General features: G+C 50.4%; 1 protein-coding gene across 2 annotated transcripts in view; it reads left to right on the top strand.

Annotated features, from left to right (window-relative positions):
* Nucleotides 1-17,197, top strand: part of LOC140388602 (plexin-A1-like) — a 626,216-nt gene that overhangs the window by 445,263 nt on the left and 163,756 nt on the right. For both annotated transcript variants that reach the window (XM_072473037.1, XM_072473038.1), the window contains exon 11: nucleotides 16,368-16,464. In XM_072473037.1, the coding sequence (XP_072329138.1) occupies nucleotides 16,368-16,464 (97 nt within the window). The remainder of the gene's footprint in view (nucleotides 1-16,367; nucleotides 16,465-17,197) is intronic.

Here is a 17,197-nt window from a genome sequence, read left to right as displayed (position 1 = left end):
AATTAAATTACCATATCCGACAGTCAGTTAATACTAGAGGTATGGGTCGGGATTCTCCGAAACCACGCTGGCTCGCAGAGAATCCCACCCATGGTATGTTATGATCCTTGGAGAGACCAATAACTTAAAAAAGAGTATCAATCATCTACTAATAGCTGAAAGGGCGATGCAACAAGATTTCATGTTTTAAGACTTGTACTGTAACAAAATAATAAAGGCACCTTAGTCTAAACAATATATTTGTGGGCAACGTATACTTTAAACCACAAAACAGAACCTTTCTCTTATTGCACCACCGAAACACATTTCACTGATATACTTTACACTGCCCTCTAAGTAGACATTCAATTCTCCCGGAACCAGTCCAAGGTGATTCTTAGCTCCCTAAGGTTTAATTCCATCCTTTTCCTTTCTCATCCTGTGAATTTCTAATTTTGGAGCTGTCTTTCATGGTGACGTTTTGTTGCCTGGAGATTCTCCCTCGCGTACAAGCTAGATGAATCTTTTTTAATTTATTATGAATTTGGTCTTTCCGATCTGTGCCTGAGCTCCCACCCCCATCCCTGTGCAGGGAAGGGGGTGGGGCATATAGCTGCATATAGCTGTTCTCCCTCTCCTGGACCGTGGTTGACCAGTTGTGTATTGTGAGTTTCACATCTTCAAAGCCCTTCCTCTCTCAAAACCCTGACGATGTAAGTCTCAAGGGCCTTGTATCCAGGTAGAAATGCTCTTTAGCGATTCTTGAGACCCCAACTCTCCTTTATCGAGGAAGTAAATGGACAACTTGGAGCACAATTGTTTACGACTTGACATTGTTAACACTTTATCTGGGACTTTGGAAACTCGAAATCTATCCACTGTAAGCACCCAAGCTGCTGCCATTGTCTGCACCTTCTCAGTGAACCAATCTGGGCCCTTTTTAATCTCTAACAATCAAACTACCCTCCATGTCTGTGTGGGTTTCACCCCCACAACCCAAAGATGTGCAGGGTAGGTGGATTGGCCACGCTAAATTGCCCCTTAGTTGGAAAAAAAAAATTGGGTACTCTAAATTTATTTTAAAAAAATCAAACTACCCAGTCTTGCTGCTAAGTAGGCTTCAGGACAAGTCACATGACCCCACCCCTGCATTTCCTTAAATTAAGAAAAAATTAATTTAAACTACCCAATTTGTTTTTCAATTTTAAGGGGCAATTTAACGTGGCCAATTCACTTACCCTGCACATCTTTGGGTTGTGGGGGTGGGACCCACACAAACGGGGGGTGGGGAATGTGCAAACTCCACACAGATGGCGACCCAGTCTTTAAATTTAAAGACCCAGACCAAAAATATAATCTTAGAAACCTCATAATCGCAACAAGTAGCATAGCTATGATTCTTAGCAAGACACCCGAGAAAATTGCGTCCCAAACTCTTGCTACAATGGGCGGTGTTGACGAGCACCGTACAAAACGAGGCTATGTGCTGCCTCGTCCGCACGTTCCCCGTTCAGGTCCCTTTTGCAACGCGGGTCGCGTTGAATAGCCGCGTATTTCTCGGCACTGCGAGCGCAGGCAACACGCGGCTAAATGCGCTATTTTGGGAGGCTCGCGTCTGAGTCTCTGAAGCATGCAGGAGCACAGGGGATGACTGCGGGCCAGCCAAGCGCAGGCACTTTGCACCAATCAGTCCCTCCTGCATTGTTAGCTCCGATGGTTTTATGTGGCTGCTATTGGGACTCACATGTCGGGAAAGTGCAGCGAGCAGCTGAAATGCCAATCCCCACACAAGTGTACGTTTAAGGAATGTTTGATGCCATGTCAAATTATTTTTTATATTGCAAAAGAGTGATTGCAGCCATGGATACCTTATCAAAACGTGACCCCCGCTGTTGCCTTTCGATAACTGAAACTACCGCCTTTTGTTTTGAATTTGACATATGGCCTTTAGATCGCAATCTCAATAACCTTTGCTGTGCAGTAAATGGCAGCTAAATGATTGGAAATCAGGCTCCTGACACCTAATTTAGAAAGGTCAGACTCGATATATGCATTCTGAGGGTGGGGGTAATGCCTGTCATCAGTTTACCAAGCACATCGCTTCTTATACATCCTGTATGCGCTCACACTCATACACTGGCTACAACAGGGAGTACTTAATAATAATAATCTTTATTAGTGTCACAGGTAGGCTTACATTGACACTGCAATGAGGTTACTGTGAATATCCCCGAGTCGCCACATTCAGGCGCCTGTTCGGGTGAACGGAGGAAAAATGCAGAGCGTCCAATTCACCTAACAGCACGTCTTTCGGGACTCGTGGGAGGAAACCGGAGCACCCGGAGGAAACCCACACAGACACGGGGAGAACGTGCAGACTCCGCACAGACAGTGACCCAAGCTGGGAATCAAACCCGGGACGCTGGCGCTGTGAAGCAACAGTGCTAACCACTGTGCTGCTGTGTCGCCCTACTGGGATGAGCAGATACATTTAGGGGGAGTCTAGATCAGCTCATGGGCTGATGGAGTGGGATGACGTTGGCTAGAGCGTGACTTGGACCATAAGACGTAGGACCAGAAGCGAGGCCATTCGGTCCATCGAGCCTGCTCCGCCATTCAATGAGATCATGACTGCTCAGATATGATAATCCCATAAGGCCACTTGTGTGGACCATTAACAGTGGCATCTAACTGTTGGGACGTATGGCCAGTGTCTGTGATGCAGGCTCTATGGGCGGGATTCTCCGACCCCCCGCCGGGTCGGAGAATCGCCGGAGGGCGGTGTGAATCCTGCCCCCGCCGGCTGCCGAATTCTCCGGCGCCGGGGATTTGGCGGGGGCGGGAATCGCGTCTCGCCGGTCAGGGGCTGTTGGCAGCGCCCCCCCCCCGGCGATTCTCTGGGCCGAGTGGGCGCCCGTTTTCGGCCAGTCCCCCCGGCGTATATTACACCAGGTATTTGCCGGCGGGATCTGGCTGCGCGGGCGGCCTCGAGGGGGTGCCGGGGGGGCGGGGGGGATCTGGCCTGGGAGGTGCCCCCACGGTGGCCTGGCCCACGATCGGGGCCCACGGATCCGTGGGCGGGCCTGTACCGTGGGGGCACCTCGATGGCCGACGCGGAGATGAACACCCCCCCCCCCCGCGCACGCTGGCGCTCCCGTGAATGCGCCAACTCGCGCCTGCCGGCGGAGGCCCTTGGGCGCCGGTTGGCGTGGTGCCAAGCCCATTCCCCGCCGGCCAGCGCGGTGCAAACCACCCCGGGGCCGGCCTAGCCCCAGAAGGTGCACCTTTGGGGCAGCCCGACGCCGGAGTGGTTCACGCCACTCCTTCCCGCCGGAGTTGCCCGCTCCGCCGATTCCCGCAGAATCCCGCCCCAAATAACTCTCTGTGTTAAACCACCTGCTCTTTTCCCTTTCCTCCCCTTTGCCGTCTCATTAATGGAATGTCAGCTTTGCTCACATCAATTGCCCTTTCACCCCTGAACTCAGAAAGCCACTCTTCAAACTCAATTTCGGGATTGTTGCCGACGTTGCTCTTTCTGATTAGATATCGAATTGGTGGTGGTTTTAATTCTGCCGCCTTGTTTTGATGCAGAGATGGGGATTTTTCCACTGTTTCGGTCAACATTCCAACACCGCCAATTAATAACCAGAGGAATTGGTGATTCAGCGGAATACCGTTTGTGGAACCTCGCTGGGCGTTGCAAACCCACTCGGGTTGCCTTGTCCAATACCTTCCGAGAAGCCCTACTCTTTAGTGTGGCCAACCCTTCAGGATTGTCCTGGAGTCCCCAGGAATCAAGGATTAATCACCTGGATCTCGATGTGAGCAAGAACCCTGGGAAAACATAGAGATGTTTTTTTTCAGAAAAAGTTTTGCTTTTCATCTTCTTTGAGAATTTTGTTGATTAAAATATTGGAGATGGTGGGTGGGGCTTGGGCATGAGGGGCTTTGGTGGGGAAGACTGTTTGACTGGGAGGGGCTACTTGGAGGTCACGCTCTGAATATAATTAGCCTGTGACCAAAGTGTGCCACACGCAGCTAGAGTTGGAAATCCTTTATTCCCACTGTAGAAAAGACCGCAAACACATGGGGGCACTGGGGTGTGGGTAGCTGCACTATCTTCCCCGGTGCTGTACTAAAGGGATAGACGGTGTGGCATGTGTCGTGTTGGGTATTCCGATACACAAACAAACCAACACGGTTGTAGATGGTACAACTCTGTTTTATTATTCTTGATAACATCTACTGTATACTTCTGGCTGTGGTTCGTACTTCACCAGCTAACCTGTGGACCCAGCCCTTGCACTATCTTAGTGAGGCACTCAGCACATGGTCTATGTCTGAGTGGCGCTCTGTGAGCTCTGTGCCCTGAGCTAGCTCCTGCTGGAATGAGCGGGAACTGTGGTGTTCCCCGCTTTATAGTGCGTGTGCTCTCACTGGTGATTGGCTGTGATGTTGCGTGTGTGTTGATTGGTCCGTTGATCTGTCCATCAGTGTGTATGTGTGTTTGCACCATGATATGTTAATATGGATATCATGACAGCATGTGTCGAAATTTAAAACTGCAGATTACTTTATCCACCCATTTCCGTTATCTTACGATGCCTTTCTCTCGCTTGTTGATTCCCCTCGCCTCAGCTCTGACTCTCACTGAGGTCCAGGTTTCAAAGCCGCCTCGGGTACTTGCCCCAAGTGGGCGTTGTTCATGAACAGTAAAGGAATTAAGGGTGAGCGGGCGGGTAAGTGGAGCTGAGTCGACAAAAAGATCAGCCACGATCTTATTGAATGGCGGAGCAGGCTCGAGGGGCCCGATGGCCGTCTCCTGCTCCTAGCTCGTACGAGCGAGTCTTGAGGGTTTTCCATGGGTTGACTGTCCCAAAGGTGCAGCTGAAGATGAATAACTGAAACACTCAAATGTCCCGGTGCACGGAGAGTAAAGGTATGATAATGTATGGAGATAGCCAGAGCTGCTTGGACTGCAATTGCTTTGAATGCTGCCTACATACCCAATAGTGGTTCTTTTTTTTTCTTTCTTTTTAAAAATAAATTTAGAGTACCCAATTACTTTTTTTCCAATTAAGGGGCAATTTAGTGTGGCCAATCCACCTATCCTGCACATCTTTGTGTTGTGGGGGCAAAACCCACGCAAACACGGGGAGAATGTGAAAACTCCACACGGACAGTGACCCAGGGCCGGGATCGAATCTGGGACCTCGGCGCCGTGAGGCAGCAGTGCTAACCCACTGCGCCATCGTGCTGCCTACAATAGTGGTTCATGACCGGGAGTTCTGCATTGATTGCCAAGCTCCAGGTTATTGGCGCCTGTTCATGTTTGCCACGTTTGGCCCTTGGGAGTTGTGCGCCACCGTTGGAAGCTGTGCCCTCAGCTGCCTGGGCTCCTAGCTGTGCAATCTCACCCCAACTCCCTCGCCCACCGATTTTCCATTTCACTTTCCCCCTTTACGATACTCCTTCGAACCTAACTGTTTGACCGAACTTTAGGCCAACTGACCGAGTATCTCCTCGCGTGGCTCAGTGTCCTATTTTGGGAAAGATTTTCCAGTCCTGCCCACTGTCGGGATCGTCCGATCCCACTGAAAGTCAACGTCCTCGTGTCTCGCTCGCCAAATCTCCCGCAATGGGTCCCACCATGAAGGGGCCGAACGATCCTGGCCTTTGTTTTTGAATGTCCTGTGAAATGGGACGTTTTACGGAAACATACGTAGACAATAGAAGTAGGCCATTCGGCCCTTCGTTAGAAGCACTATACAAACGGAGTTCATAGAATCATAGAGTCATAAATTTTACAGTGCAGAAGGAGGCCATTCGGCCCATCGAGTCTGCACCGGCCTTTGGAAAGAGCACCCTACCCAAGCCCACACCTCCACCCTATCCCCCGTAACTCAATAACCCCATCCAACCCTTTTGGACACTAAGGGCAATTTATCATGGCCAATCCACCTAACCTGCACACCTTTGGACTGTGGGAGGGAACTCGGAGCACCCGGAGGAAACCCACGCAGACAAGGGGAGAACGTGCAGACTCCGCACAGACAGTGACCCAAGCCGGGAATCGAACCTGGGACCCTGGAGCTGTGAAGCAACCGTGCTGACCTCTGCCGATTGCTTCTGCTCGATTGTTCCCTGGCCACCCTTCCAGATTTTAAAATATCCGACAATGATATGGGAGATGCACCAATAAAGCTCGGACAGATGCAGCCTCTGCACTGGCCAACAGATAAGAATGGCCAAATGAGACTTGTCAGAGTACAAATTGAAAATGCCAATTTCACTTAGACTTCAGTGTTTTTCTTCTTGGCTAACTCCTGTGCGTTATTTCATGTGTAAATTAATGGCCTCCCCCTGGATAATGCAGTGCAGCCAATAGCTCCCGGAGGTGAGCTTTTTATACGGAGGAGAGGTGGTCGGGGTGGGGGAGTGGGGAGAGAGGGGGGGGGGGGGGGGGGCGGACAAATGCTTCAAGAAGAATATCAAAGATCTTGGAGAGAGATTGGCATTTGATGATTCAGCCTCCTCGAAAATTGCATGTCTTCAGTGTCGATCTTCAGTTCACCTTCCAAGAGGCTTCGCCTCATGAATAACAAAAATACCTGCTTTCAAGGATAGTGAAGCCTGTTTTAATACTCTAGAGTGCGTCGTTTTGTAATATGCGGCCTTTATTTTATTGCTCCTCTTGTTCAATTACTCCCTCTTTTGTGTGCTCTTTGCTGAGTTAGCAGCGTCGTGCCAGGCTGCAACTGGACCGCTGGACATTTTCCTTTTGTCATTTTTAAAAGTTGTTTTCGGGAACAGTTTGCCCCTCTGAGCTGAGTGAATGGGCTCCGCTGTGCTGTTCAGTAACTGTCCCACTTGTCTCTTGTTCTATTATATACTTGAAGGGAAGCAATTCACGAGCGATGGAGAATGAGCGGGGGAGTGGCATTTAACAGCTCTCCTGGAGAAACTGCACAGACAGAAGAAGCCACATGGCCTCTCCCTGTGCCCCCTCCCGTTATCTGCCTTTCAATCTCTCCCACTTTACTTTGTTTCTCCAACTTGCCTTTTTACTGCATATCCATGCACTCACTCGGTGCCCAATCCCTCTTGTGCGTCTCCCTTGCTCTCACCCACCTGCGCGTCATCCTCTATCTCTCCCCCTTTCGCTCTCCCTCCCTTACTCTTCGCAGCGGCGCAGTGGGTTAGCCCTGCTGCCTCACGGAGCCGTGGACCTGGGTTCGATCCCGGCCCCGGGTCACTGTCCGTGTGGAGTTTGCACATTCCCCCCCGTGTCTCCCCTGGGTCTCACCCCCACGACCCAAAGATGTGCAAGAGTAGGTGGATTGGCCCCGCTAAATTGCCCTTTAATTTGAATAATTGACAAAACATTACTCTTCGAAAACAGACCAGGCGAGTACTCCTGGTGCCCTAACCAACACTCTTCCCTTCACCGCCTGTTTCTTTCCACTCTAGACTTCCACTCCCATTTTCGTCCTTCAGCGAACCTCAGTTCATCCAAAGCTCTGCTTCCTATGTCTGAACTTGCACCAAATCCTGTTCACCCCCCCCCCCCCCATGTTCACTGACTTACATTGGCACCCAACTCAGCAACACCTTGATTTTAATATTCCCATCCATCTTGCCTTTCCCCCTCCAACTCTCCAACTATGCCTCCATCTCTATTACCTCCCCCTGTTCTGTAAGCATCCATGATGTAAGCATTCCTCCTATTCTGGCCTCTTTAATTTAAATTTTTAAAAAACATTTAGAGCACCCAATTCATTTTTTTCCCAATTAAGAGGCAATTTTAGCGAGGTCAATCCACTTATCCTGCACATTTTTTGGGCTGTGGGGGTGAAACCCACGCAAACACGGGGAGAATGTGCAAACTCCACACGGACAGTGACCCAGAGCCGGGATCGAACCTGGGACCTCGGCGCCGTGAGGCAGCCGTACGAACCACTGCCTCACCGTGCTGTCCTTTCTGGCCTCTTCAAAGTCTCTGATTTTGATTTCTCCATTAGTTTTTAAAATCAATTTAGAGTACCCAATTCATCTTTTTTTCAAATTAAGGGGCAATTTAGCGTGACCAATCCACCTACTCTGCACATCTCTGGGTTGTGGGGGCGAAACCCAGGCAAACACGAGGAGGATGTGCAAACTCCACACGGACAGTGACCCAGGGCCGGGATCGAACCTGGGACCTCAGCACCGTGAGGCAGCAGTGCTAACCCACTGCGCCACCGTGCTGCCCTAACCTCTCCATCATCGCTGTCTTCAGCCACTGAGGCTCTAGGCCCTGGCATTCTCCCCCCTCAGACCACCCTGCCTCTCTCCTTGCCTTGCCTCCTTCAAGACAGTCCTTAAAACCGACCTCTTTGACCGAGCTAATATTTCCTTATATGATGTTTCTCTGCATTAAAGGTGCTACATAAATGCAAGTTGTTGTTTAACTGGTCACTTAACCTCTTCAATAAGCAAAATGCTATGGATGCTGATATCTGAAACGAGGCACTGGAAATACTCAGCTGGCCTGGCAGCATCTGTAAGGAGAGGAACCGTGTTAACGTCCCGAGTCCTTTGGCTCTTCATCACAACTGATGTGTCCTCTGTTTTCATTGCGCCTAATCTCTTTGTTGCTTGTTGTGTGTGTGATCTTAAACTGGTTGCTGGATTTGTCGTCAAAAACAACAGTGAACACTCAGAAATAATGCATCGACTGTAAAGTTCTTCGGGGATGTGAAGGGGGCGATATAAATGCAATTGTTATTCCTTCATGGTTGGTGCAAGGATTTGGCACAGGAAGAGAGTGGTACAAGTAACTTTTAAAAGAGGATCCATAACTGCTGTTTAGTCTGTGGAATATCCCTTAACAGTGCATTATACTGAGCGACTCTATTCTTGCTCGTTATTATTGTGGCTTATGTTCCTCTTGATTGATTCAAGGCATGAATCATTCATTTAATCTCTTCTGACATGACTGTCATTTTCTTTAAAGTGGGTTTGGATTCCTCTCTGAAGGAGGTCATTAACTGTCAGCAAAAAATTCCCACATCCCTGGGCCTATTGATCGACTGCTCGGCAGTGTGCGCTGAGGCGCGACCTGAGAGATGATTTAGCAGGAGATGATCTGAAATGATTGGGACACCGGCTTTCCACCTCACCATTCTTTTCCTGATGTTGTCGGTGCTCCAATATGAAGGCGGTGTCTGACACGGGGAGGGCGGTGGTGGAGGGGAGGGAGGGGAGGCCCCAACGCAGGGGATTGGTGTTGGTGGGGGAGGGGGGTCCTGCATGAGGAGCGGGCCCCCTGGATCTTCTGTCAAATGACTGTCTTTCTCCTCATGCGAGGCGGGACCGCAAACGTGCGGGGACATGGAGAAGGGCATCGGGGTTGTCGATGGAGCGGTGACACCTTTAGCGTGGGCGCCATCTCTGGGTGCTGTGCAAGCCCGTTTCCAGTCTGGCCAGAAGCACTATTTTTCTCAACTACACGAGTTAAAATTTTAAAAGAATCTTCTAGTGTTCAACTCTGGTCGTCACACACTACGAGGAGCGGTTGAATACTAGGGGGTCAATTACTAGGGGGCACAGGTATAAGGGAGATGTACGAGGCAAGTGGGTGCCTGGAACTCGCTGCCGGAGGAGGTGGTGGAAGCAGGGACGATAGTGACATTTAAGGGGCATCTTGACAAATACATGAATAGGATGGGAATAGAGGGATACGGACCCAGGAAGTGTAGAAGATTGTAGTTTAGTCGGGCAGCATGGTCGGCACGGGCTTGGAGGGCCGAAGGGCCTGTTCCTGTGCTGTACTTTTCTTTGTTCTTTGTTCTTTATTGTCACGAGTCTTTTGGGACTGGTGGGAGGAAACCGGAGCACCCAGATGAAACCCACGCAGACACGGGGAGGACGTGCAGACTCCGCACAGACAGTGACCCAAGCCGGGAATCGAACCTGGGGCACTGACGCTACGAAGCAACGGTCCGGCTAAGCACCTGGTCTGGCAGCATCTCAATTTTAAAATTCTCATCCTTGTTTTCGAATCCTCCTCTGGCCTCACCCCCGCCCCCCCCCCCCCCCCCCCCCCCCCCCCCCCCCCTCATTGCGGTAATCTGCTCCAGCCCTCCGAGTCCTGTCTGCCCTTCCAGTTCTGATCTCTGGGCCATGGCTTTACTCGCTCCATTGCTGGCTGTGCCTATGGCTGCCAGGGGTAATCTCTGTGATCCCCCTCCACCCCCTCAAAACCTCCCCAACTCTCTCTCCTCCTTTGATATACTTTTTGAACCTGCCTCTTTCATCAAGCTTTTGCCCATTAGTCCTAAGATTTCCATGTGTGGTTCAGTGTCAGTTATCTTTCTGTCTGATTATGTTCCAGTGAAGTGATTTTGGAATGTTTTACATGATGCAAGCTGCTGTCATTTTTGACATACATGTTGACACAGTCAGTTTGGTGCCACTCATTTTTAACTCAATTAAAAAAAAATAGAGCACCCAATTATTTCGTTTCCAATGAAGGGGCAATTTGGCGTGGCCAATCCACCTAACCTGTACCATCTTTGGGTTGTGGGGGTGAGACACACGCAGACACGGGGAGAATGTGCAAACTCCACACGGACGGTGACCCGGGAAAGCGGTAAACTCATGGTGTGCCGGACAACGGCCATCAGGAAAACTGACTGATCCTTTGTCTGTTTGAGGTGCCGTGGGATCTTGCCGTGCACAAATTTGGCTCATCGTGAGTATTGGTGCTGGCTTGAACCATCCCCAATTGTCCTTGAGGAGGTGCCTTCCAGAACCGCTTGCAGCCCATGTGGTGTCGGTGCACCCACAGGTAGATACCCAGGTGAAGGGCATTTGACTGCTGGGACATGTGGGTTGGCCAGTGACCCAAGCTGTGTCACTCTGTCAATCAAGAAATGTCTCAGCGACGGGTTTCACACAGGACCATCCGACTTGAAATTGGACGAATACGTGTCTTTGTCCTGCACACTGTGAGATTCTCCGTCACCTTGACCTCTTTGTTTGAACCTCTGTATGATCCCTCTCTTTGCGGTCTTGTGTCGAGCTAATCACTCTTCAGTTGTCCACATTTCAATGAGGTGGTCAATGGATTTAACACCAGGGCCAAGTCAAAAACATGATGTACATGGACCAACATTGTGCAATGTTCATCCACTTCCATTATTGCACAATGTGCACACTTATCCTCAAACATACCTTCCCCCTCTTATCTTCTAGTTCACTTTCTGTCTATTACTCTTTCTATCTTTTCTCTCTTTAACTCTTCATGTTTTCTCTCTCTCCCAGCCTCTCTGTCTTTAATTTATTTCAGTGTCTCTCCTCTTGCTTCTGTAATTGCTCCCTCTCTTTCATCGGCACTTTCATTCTCTCCTCTCTCACAGTAACTTCATTTGAAGCCTACTTGTGACAATAAGCAATTTTCATTTCATTTCATTCTCTCTCTCGCACATTCTCTCCCACTCACACACACACACACACTCTCTCCCACTCACACTCTCTCTCTCTCATTCTCTCTCCCTCATTCTCATTCTTTCTCTCCCCCCATTCTCCTTCCTTCTCTCTCATTCTCTCTCTTTCCCTCTCACTCTCTTGTTTCTCTCTCATTCTCTTTTTCTCTTTCACATTCTCTCTCTCCCTCTCTCATTCACCCCTCTCTCCCTCTAACTCTTTCTCTCTCTCCCTCTTTGTGTCTTGCTCTTTCTCTCTCCCTCCGTCACATTTCATCCCTCTCCCTCATTCTCTCTTGTCTCTCATTCGCTCTCTCTCTCTCTCTCTCATTTTCTCTCTTCTCTCTCTCATTTTTTCTCTCTTCCTCTTTCTCTCCTTCTCTGTCCCTCTTTCTCTCTCTCACTCAAATTCTCTGGCCAGGATTCTCCGACCCCACGCCGAGGGGGGGGGCACGAGAATTGGGCCACGACGCCCCGACACCGACCCCCCCCCCCCCCCCCCCTTGGCGAGTCTCCGCGCCTCGACGGGTCGAGTGCCCGCCGGCGTGGGTTACGTATGGTCCCCGGCGGGACCTCGGAGTTTTGGCTGCGGGGGCCATCCTGGTGGGGGCGGGGCGGAGGAATCCGACCCCGGGGGGGGGGGCCTCCACGGTGTCCTGGCCCGCGATCAGGGCCTACCGATCGGCCGGCAGGCTAGTTCCTTGGGGGGCTTATGTTCCTCCGCACCGGGCGCCTGTAGGGCTCCGACCATAATGCCCGGGGGCCGGCGCGGAGACGGGAACCCACGTGCATGCGCGGACTTTCGCCGGCCGTGGGGCGCATGCGCGAACTCGCACCAGCGGTGGTCCGCCGACCTTCGGGCTCCGGAGCTGCGGACACCACTCCGGCGCCGTACTAGCCCCCTAGGAAGGGGTCACTTGAGGCCCGTTGACGTCGGAGTGGCTCACACCGCCTTTCACGCCGGCGCAGAACCTGGCCGCGGGATTGGAGAATCCCGGCCCTGTCTTCCACACACACTCTCCAAACGCCTTGACAACCACCATCAGTTTTGATCTAAGTTTTCCATACATGACTTTTTTTTAAATGATAGAGTATCCAATTAATTATAGTTTCCAATTAAGGGGCAGTTTAGCGTGGCCAATGCACCTAGCCTGCACATCTTTGGGTTGTGGGGGTGAAACCCACGCAGACGCGGGGAGAATGTGCAAACTCCACACGAGCCGGGATCGAACCTGGGACCTCGGCGCTGTGAGGCAGCAGGGCTCCACCGTGCTGCCACATTTTACATACATTACGAAGGTGAATTTAGGGCGATATTTTGAGGAAAACCAGGCCTTCAGAATCTAAGGGAGCTGAAAGGTCTGTTTCACTCAGGCTCTATGAATTCTTGTACTAGTCTGCCACCTAGTGCTGGAAATAGTAATTCAAATCATTCAAAAGGAAATTGCACCAATTTCTGATTCAGCGCAGGGTCGAGGGATATGAGTTTTGAAAGTAATGAGTATTGCTGCGAGGGGTAGCTCTGGTTAGAGGACCTCGCCTTTGCTACTGAGCGATAGGGCCCAGAAAGTTCCCATGTTCATTTCCTGACCTGCGCTCGGTCAACAGAAAGGAGCCTGGGTTTGGCCACAGCATCAACGGTGCTACCAAACCTGGCGATGGTCACATCAGCGCTCACGGCTGAAGAGAATCAGTCTCACAAATTGGGGGCACTTAACTTCACCCCACACTTTGCTGCCCCGACTCTTCTCCTTTGGGAGTGGCAGCTTGAGACACGCTCGAGATGGCTGAATTTCCAGCTGTCTTTTCATTGAAGCGACAAACATTGGCCGGTGGGGACTGTTTAAACTGGATCTGTCCTGACTTCACGGGCTTGGCTGATGATCTCACCCGCCGGCCCGATGAGGTAATCCAATACCAAGAATCCTGAAGCTGCAGCATATCGCTCCGCAATCTGAGCTGCGGGGCACATTCAAGCACACATTTAATTGGAAATTGACACTTCTTTTCCTTCTCCAGTCCTCCCCCGCCCAATTTCGCTTGCGTTACTCTGCTAAGTGACTCGGCCAGAGCTACATTCCCCAACTCTTGGGAACGACCCGCTGGACGTTGCTGCTTTTAAATGTCCGCCGAAGGGTGTGGTTCCCTGTCCTGGGGGAAGACGGCCCCGACCCTAACTTTCCAGCTAGTGGGCGGAGTCACTGCATCCGCGGAGAATTCCAGCCCGCCATGATGGCACAACGGGGGAACATGGCCATGACGCCACCATCGATTGGCATGGAGGGCCCAGTGGCGTTCACGAACACCCTTGCGGGAAGGAAATCTGCCGTCCTTATCTGGTCTGGCCTACACGTGACTCCAGATCCACTCTTAACTGTTCTTCCCAAACCTTTGCACAGTGCGGACCCTACTTTAGTGCCCCGGACTTGGTGTGACCCCACTCACATGGCTGCCTATCACATCCTCGGAGTTTGCAATCCCAAAATCTCGACCCACCAAGTGGGAAGCCCTGTTCTTGAGTGTTGTGTGGAGCTGCACTTCTTACACTTCTAACTTGTGTCTTGTAGATAGTGGGCAGACTTTGGGGGGCCGGTGGTGTGTTACGTGCCCCAATTAAGGGGCAATTTAGCGTGGCCAATCCACCTGCCCTGCACATCTTTGGATCGTGGGGGCGAAACCCACGCAAACACGGGGAGAATGTGCAAACTCCACACGGACAGTGACCCACAGCCGGGATCGAACCTGGGACCTCGGCGCCGTGAGGCAACAGTGCTAACCCACTGCGCCACCGTGCTGCCCTAAGACACTAACCTGAGGAAGTCCAGCTGTTGATTGTCCTCCAACCACCACAGCCATCGTCCTCTGTGCCAGGCATGACTCAAACCAGCGGAGAGATTTTCCCCTGGTTCTCATTGACTTGAACCTTTGCCTGGCCTCCTTGATACAACACTTGGCCAAATGTCACCTCGATATCGGGGGCAGTCACTCCCACCTCACCTGTGTGACTCCTCTACCTAATCTCCTCGCAATCGCCCTTGCTTCAAAGTGAACGACCCCGGCTTCTCTAACTTCACATTGCAGCGCAACAGCCACATCCCCTGATCTATTCTGGTACATTTTCAGCGCACCCTCGAAAGGACCCTCACATCCACTCTGTAAGTGTCTTGAGTGACACTTTGAACAAAGAACAAAGAAATGTACAGCACAGGAACAGGCCCTTCGGCCCTCCAAGCCTGCACCGACCATGCTGCCCGACTAAACTACAATCTTCTACACTTCCTGGGTCCGTATCCCTCTATTCCCATCCTATTCATGTATTTGTCAAGATGCCCCTTAAATGTCACTATCGTCCCTGCTTCCAGCACCTCCTCCGGTAGCGAGTTCCAGGCACCCACTACCCTCTGTGTAAAAAACTTGCCTCGTACATCTCCTCTAAACCTTGCCCCTCTCACCTTAAATCTATGCCCCCTAGTAATTGACCCCTCTACCCTGGGGAAAAGCCTCTGACTACCCACTCTGTCTATGCCCCTCATAATTTTGTAGACCTCTATCAGGTCGCCCCTCAACCTCCGTCGTTCCAGTGAGAACAAACCGAGTTTATTCAACCGCTCCTCATAGCTAATGCCCTCCATGCCAGGCAACATCCTGGTAAATCTCTTCTGCACCCTCTCTAAAGCCTCCACATCCTTCTGGTAGTGTGGCGACCAGAATTGAACACTATACTCCAAGTGTGGCCTAACTAAGGTTCTGTACAGCTGCAACATGACTTGCCAATTCTTATACTCAATGCCCCGGCCAATGAAGGCAAGCATGCCGTATGCCTTCTTGACTACCTTCTCCACCTGTGTTGCCCCTTTCAGTGACCTGTGGACCTGTACACCTAGATCTGTCTGACTTTCAATACTCTTGAGGGTTCTACCATTCACTCTATATTCCCTACCTGCATTAGACCTTCCAAAATGCATTACCTTTGGAGGGAGAACTGAACACGGACAATTGATGGGTGAAACATGCTTAAAAGTAATTCTATTTGGATGTTATTGCTGTTTTTGGGAAGTGAACTCCTCGCCCAGAGACTTGCAAGTTGGGTAATAAATGAGGGAGGGAAGTCTCCAGGTTTGTTGTAGTGACAGGGATTGACTCCCTCTGATAACATTGTCAATGCTGTACAATGTGGAACTCAGCAATGCTCTTAGTTCTGAGGGGACCCAAGCACCTTTAAATGACCTAACCAAGTACAAAGTGAAACTTACTATTTAAAGAACCACGAGGGAAAGAAAGAAAAGTTGTTTGGTCCCTTATCAAGTCTCTTCAAAAGACCCAAATGGGATAGCCTTTAAGTGAACATCTTTTAAGTTTCTTGGCTCCCCTGCAGTCAGAGTGGGTGGAATAACCTTCTTCAGCGATGAGGTGAATGGTAATTATTCTGGTAAATCAGGTAGGAAAAGGGACTTGCTCCCTCCAGCGAATGCCCCCCCCTCGCCCATAGTCACATGGCTAAAGCACCCCACCTTTTATATTGCTGAAAAGAGAGACATGTTGCCAAAGCTTTTCATCTTACACTCATCAGGACAAATGCAAAAATGCCAAATTTCAAATGATCGCATCAAATTCATGCTACAGGAGATTAGGGTGGTGGTTGGTAGTTAAGGCATGCCATGGAGAAAGTGACAGGGGGCTATAGGCTCCTGGGTAATTCAAGATGACACAAGGCTTGAACATATTCCTTTTGTTTGCACGGAACGGGTGCCTGCTTATGTATGCATATCATTTCCAGCAAGAGTATACAAGCCATGTTGCTGGTTGTCAGTATCGCTATTAGCGTGTTCAGGGTTGTTCAGTAAGTGCTGCCCAATCATGGAATCACATCTAACAATAGACACTCACATTTAACAATCCTCTTTTGTCTTTTTCTTCCAGTACACGTATGAAGGGAATGACATCAGCGACCTGCCTGTGGATCTCTCTGTCGTATGGAATGGGAATTTTGTCATCGACAATCCTGCCAACATAAAAGGTAGAGTCAGCAGATTAAAGAAGGCATGTTCTTCCATGGGCATTGCTGATATCTGCAGGTCCCGTGACCTCATTAATGAGGTCTGCGGATTTGTACAGGATATATTGGGAGGCAGCCATGTTTGCAAGTGTTGGATGAAGGAATTGGGTTGATTAAAAAGAAGGACTTGCATTTATGTAGCACTTCCTACAACCTCGGGATGCGCCAATGAACCATACAGTCAAAGATTTACATATGGTCACTGTTGAAATGTAGGTTATCAGCAGCCAATCCATGCGCGGCGAACTCCCATAAATAACAATCAATCACCAGGTCATATATTTCAGTAACTTTGTTTGAGATTTAATGTTTTGAAAATATTCATTCAGGGTTGTGAAATGAAAATGAAATGAAAATGGCTTATTGCCACAAGTAGGCTTCAAATGAAGTTACTGTGAAAAGCCCCTAGTCGCCACATTCCGGCGCCTGTTCGGGGAGGCTGGTATGGGAATTGAACCGTGCTGCTGGCCTGCCTTGGTCTGCTTTAAAAACCAACTGTTTAGCCCAGTGTGCTAAACCAGCCCCTGTGGGTAGGGTTGTGGGTATCACTGGCTCGGCCAGCATTTGTTGCCCATCCCGAATTGCCCTCGGGAAGGTGGAGGTGAGCTGTGTTCTTGAACCACGGCCATGCATGTGGTGTTGTTGCTGCCACTGTGCGGTGAGGGAGGGAGTTCCAGGATTTTGGCCCCAGCGA

Source organism: Scyliorhinus torazame, chromosome 13 (assembly GCF_047496885.1).
Source record: "Scyliorhinus torazame isolate Kashiwa2021f chromosome 13, sScyTor2.1, whole genome shotgun sequence".
NCBI lineage: Eukaryota > Metazoa > Chordata > Chondrichthyes > Carcharhiniformes > Scyliorhinidae > Scyliorhinus > Scyliorhinus torazame.
This window is presented reverse-complemented; position numbering and strand designations above follow the sequence as displayed.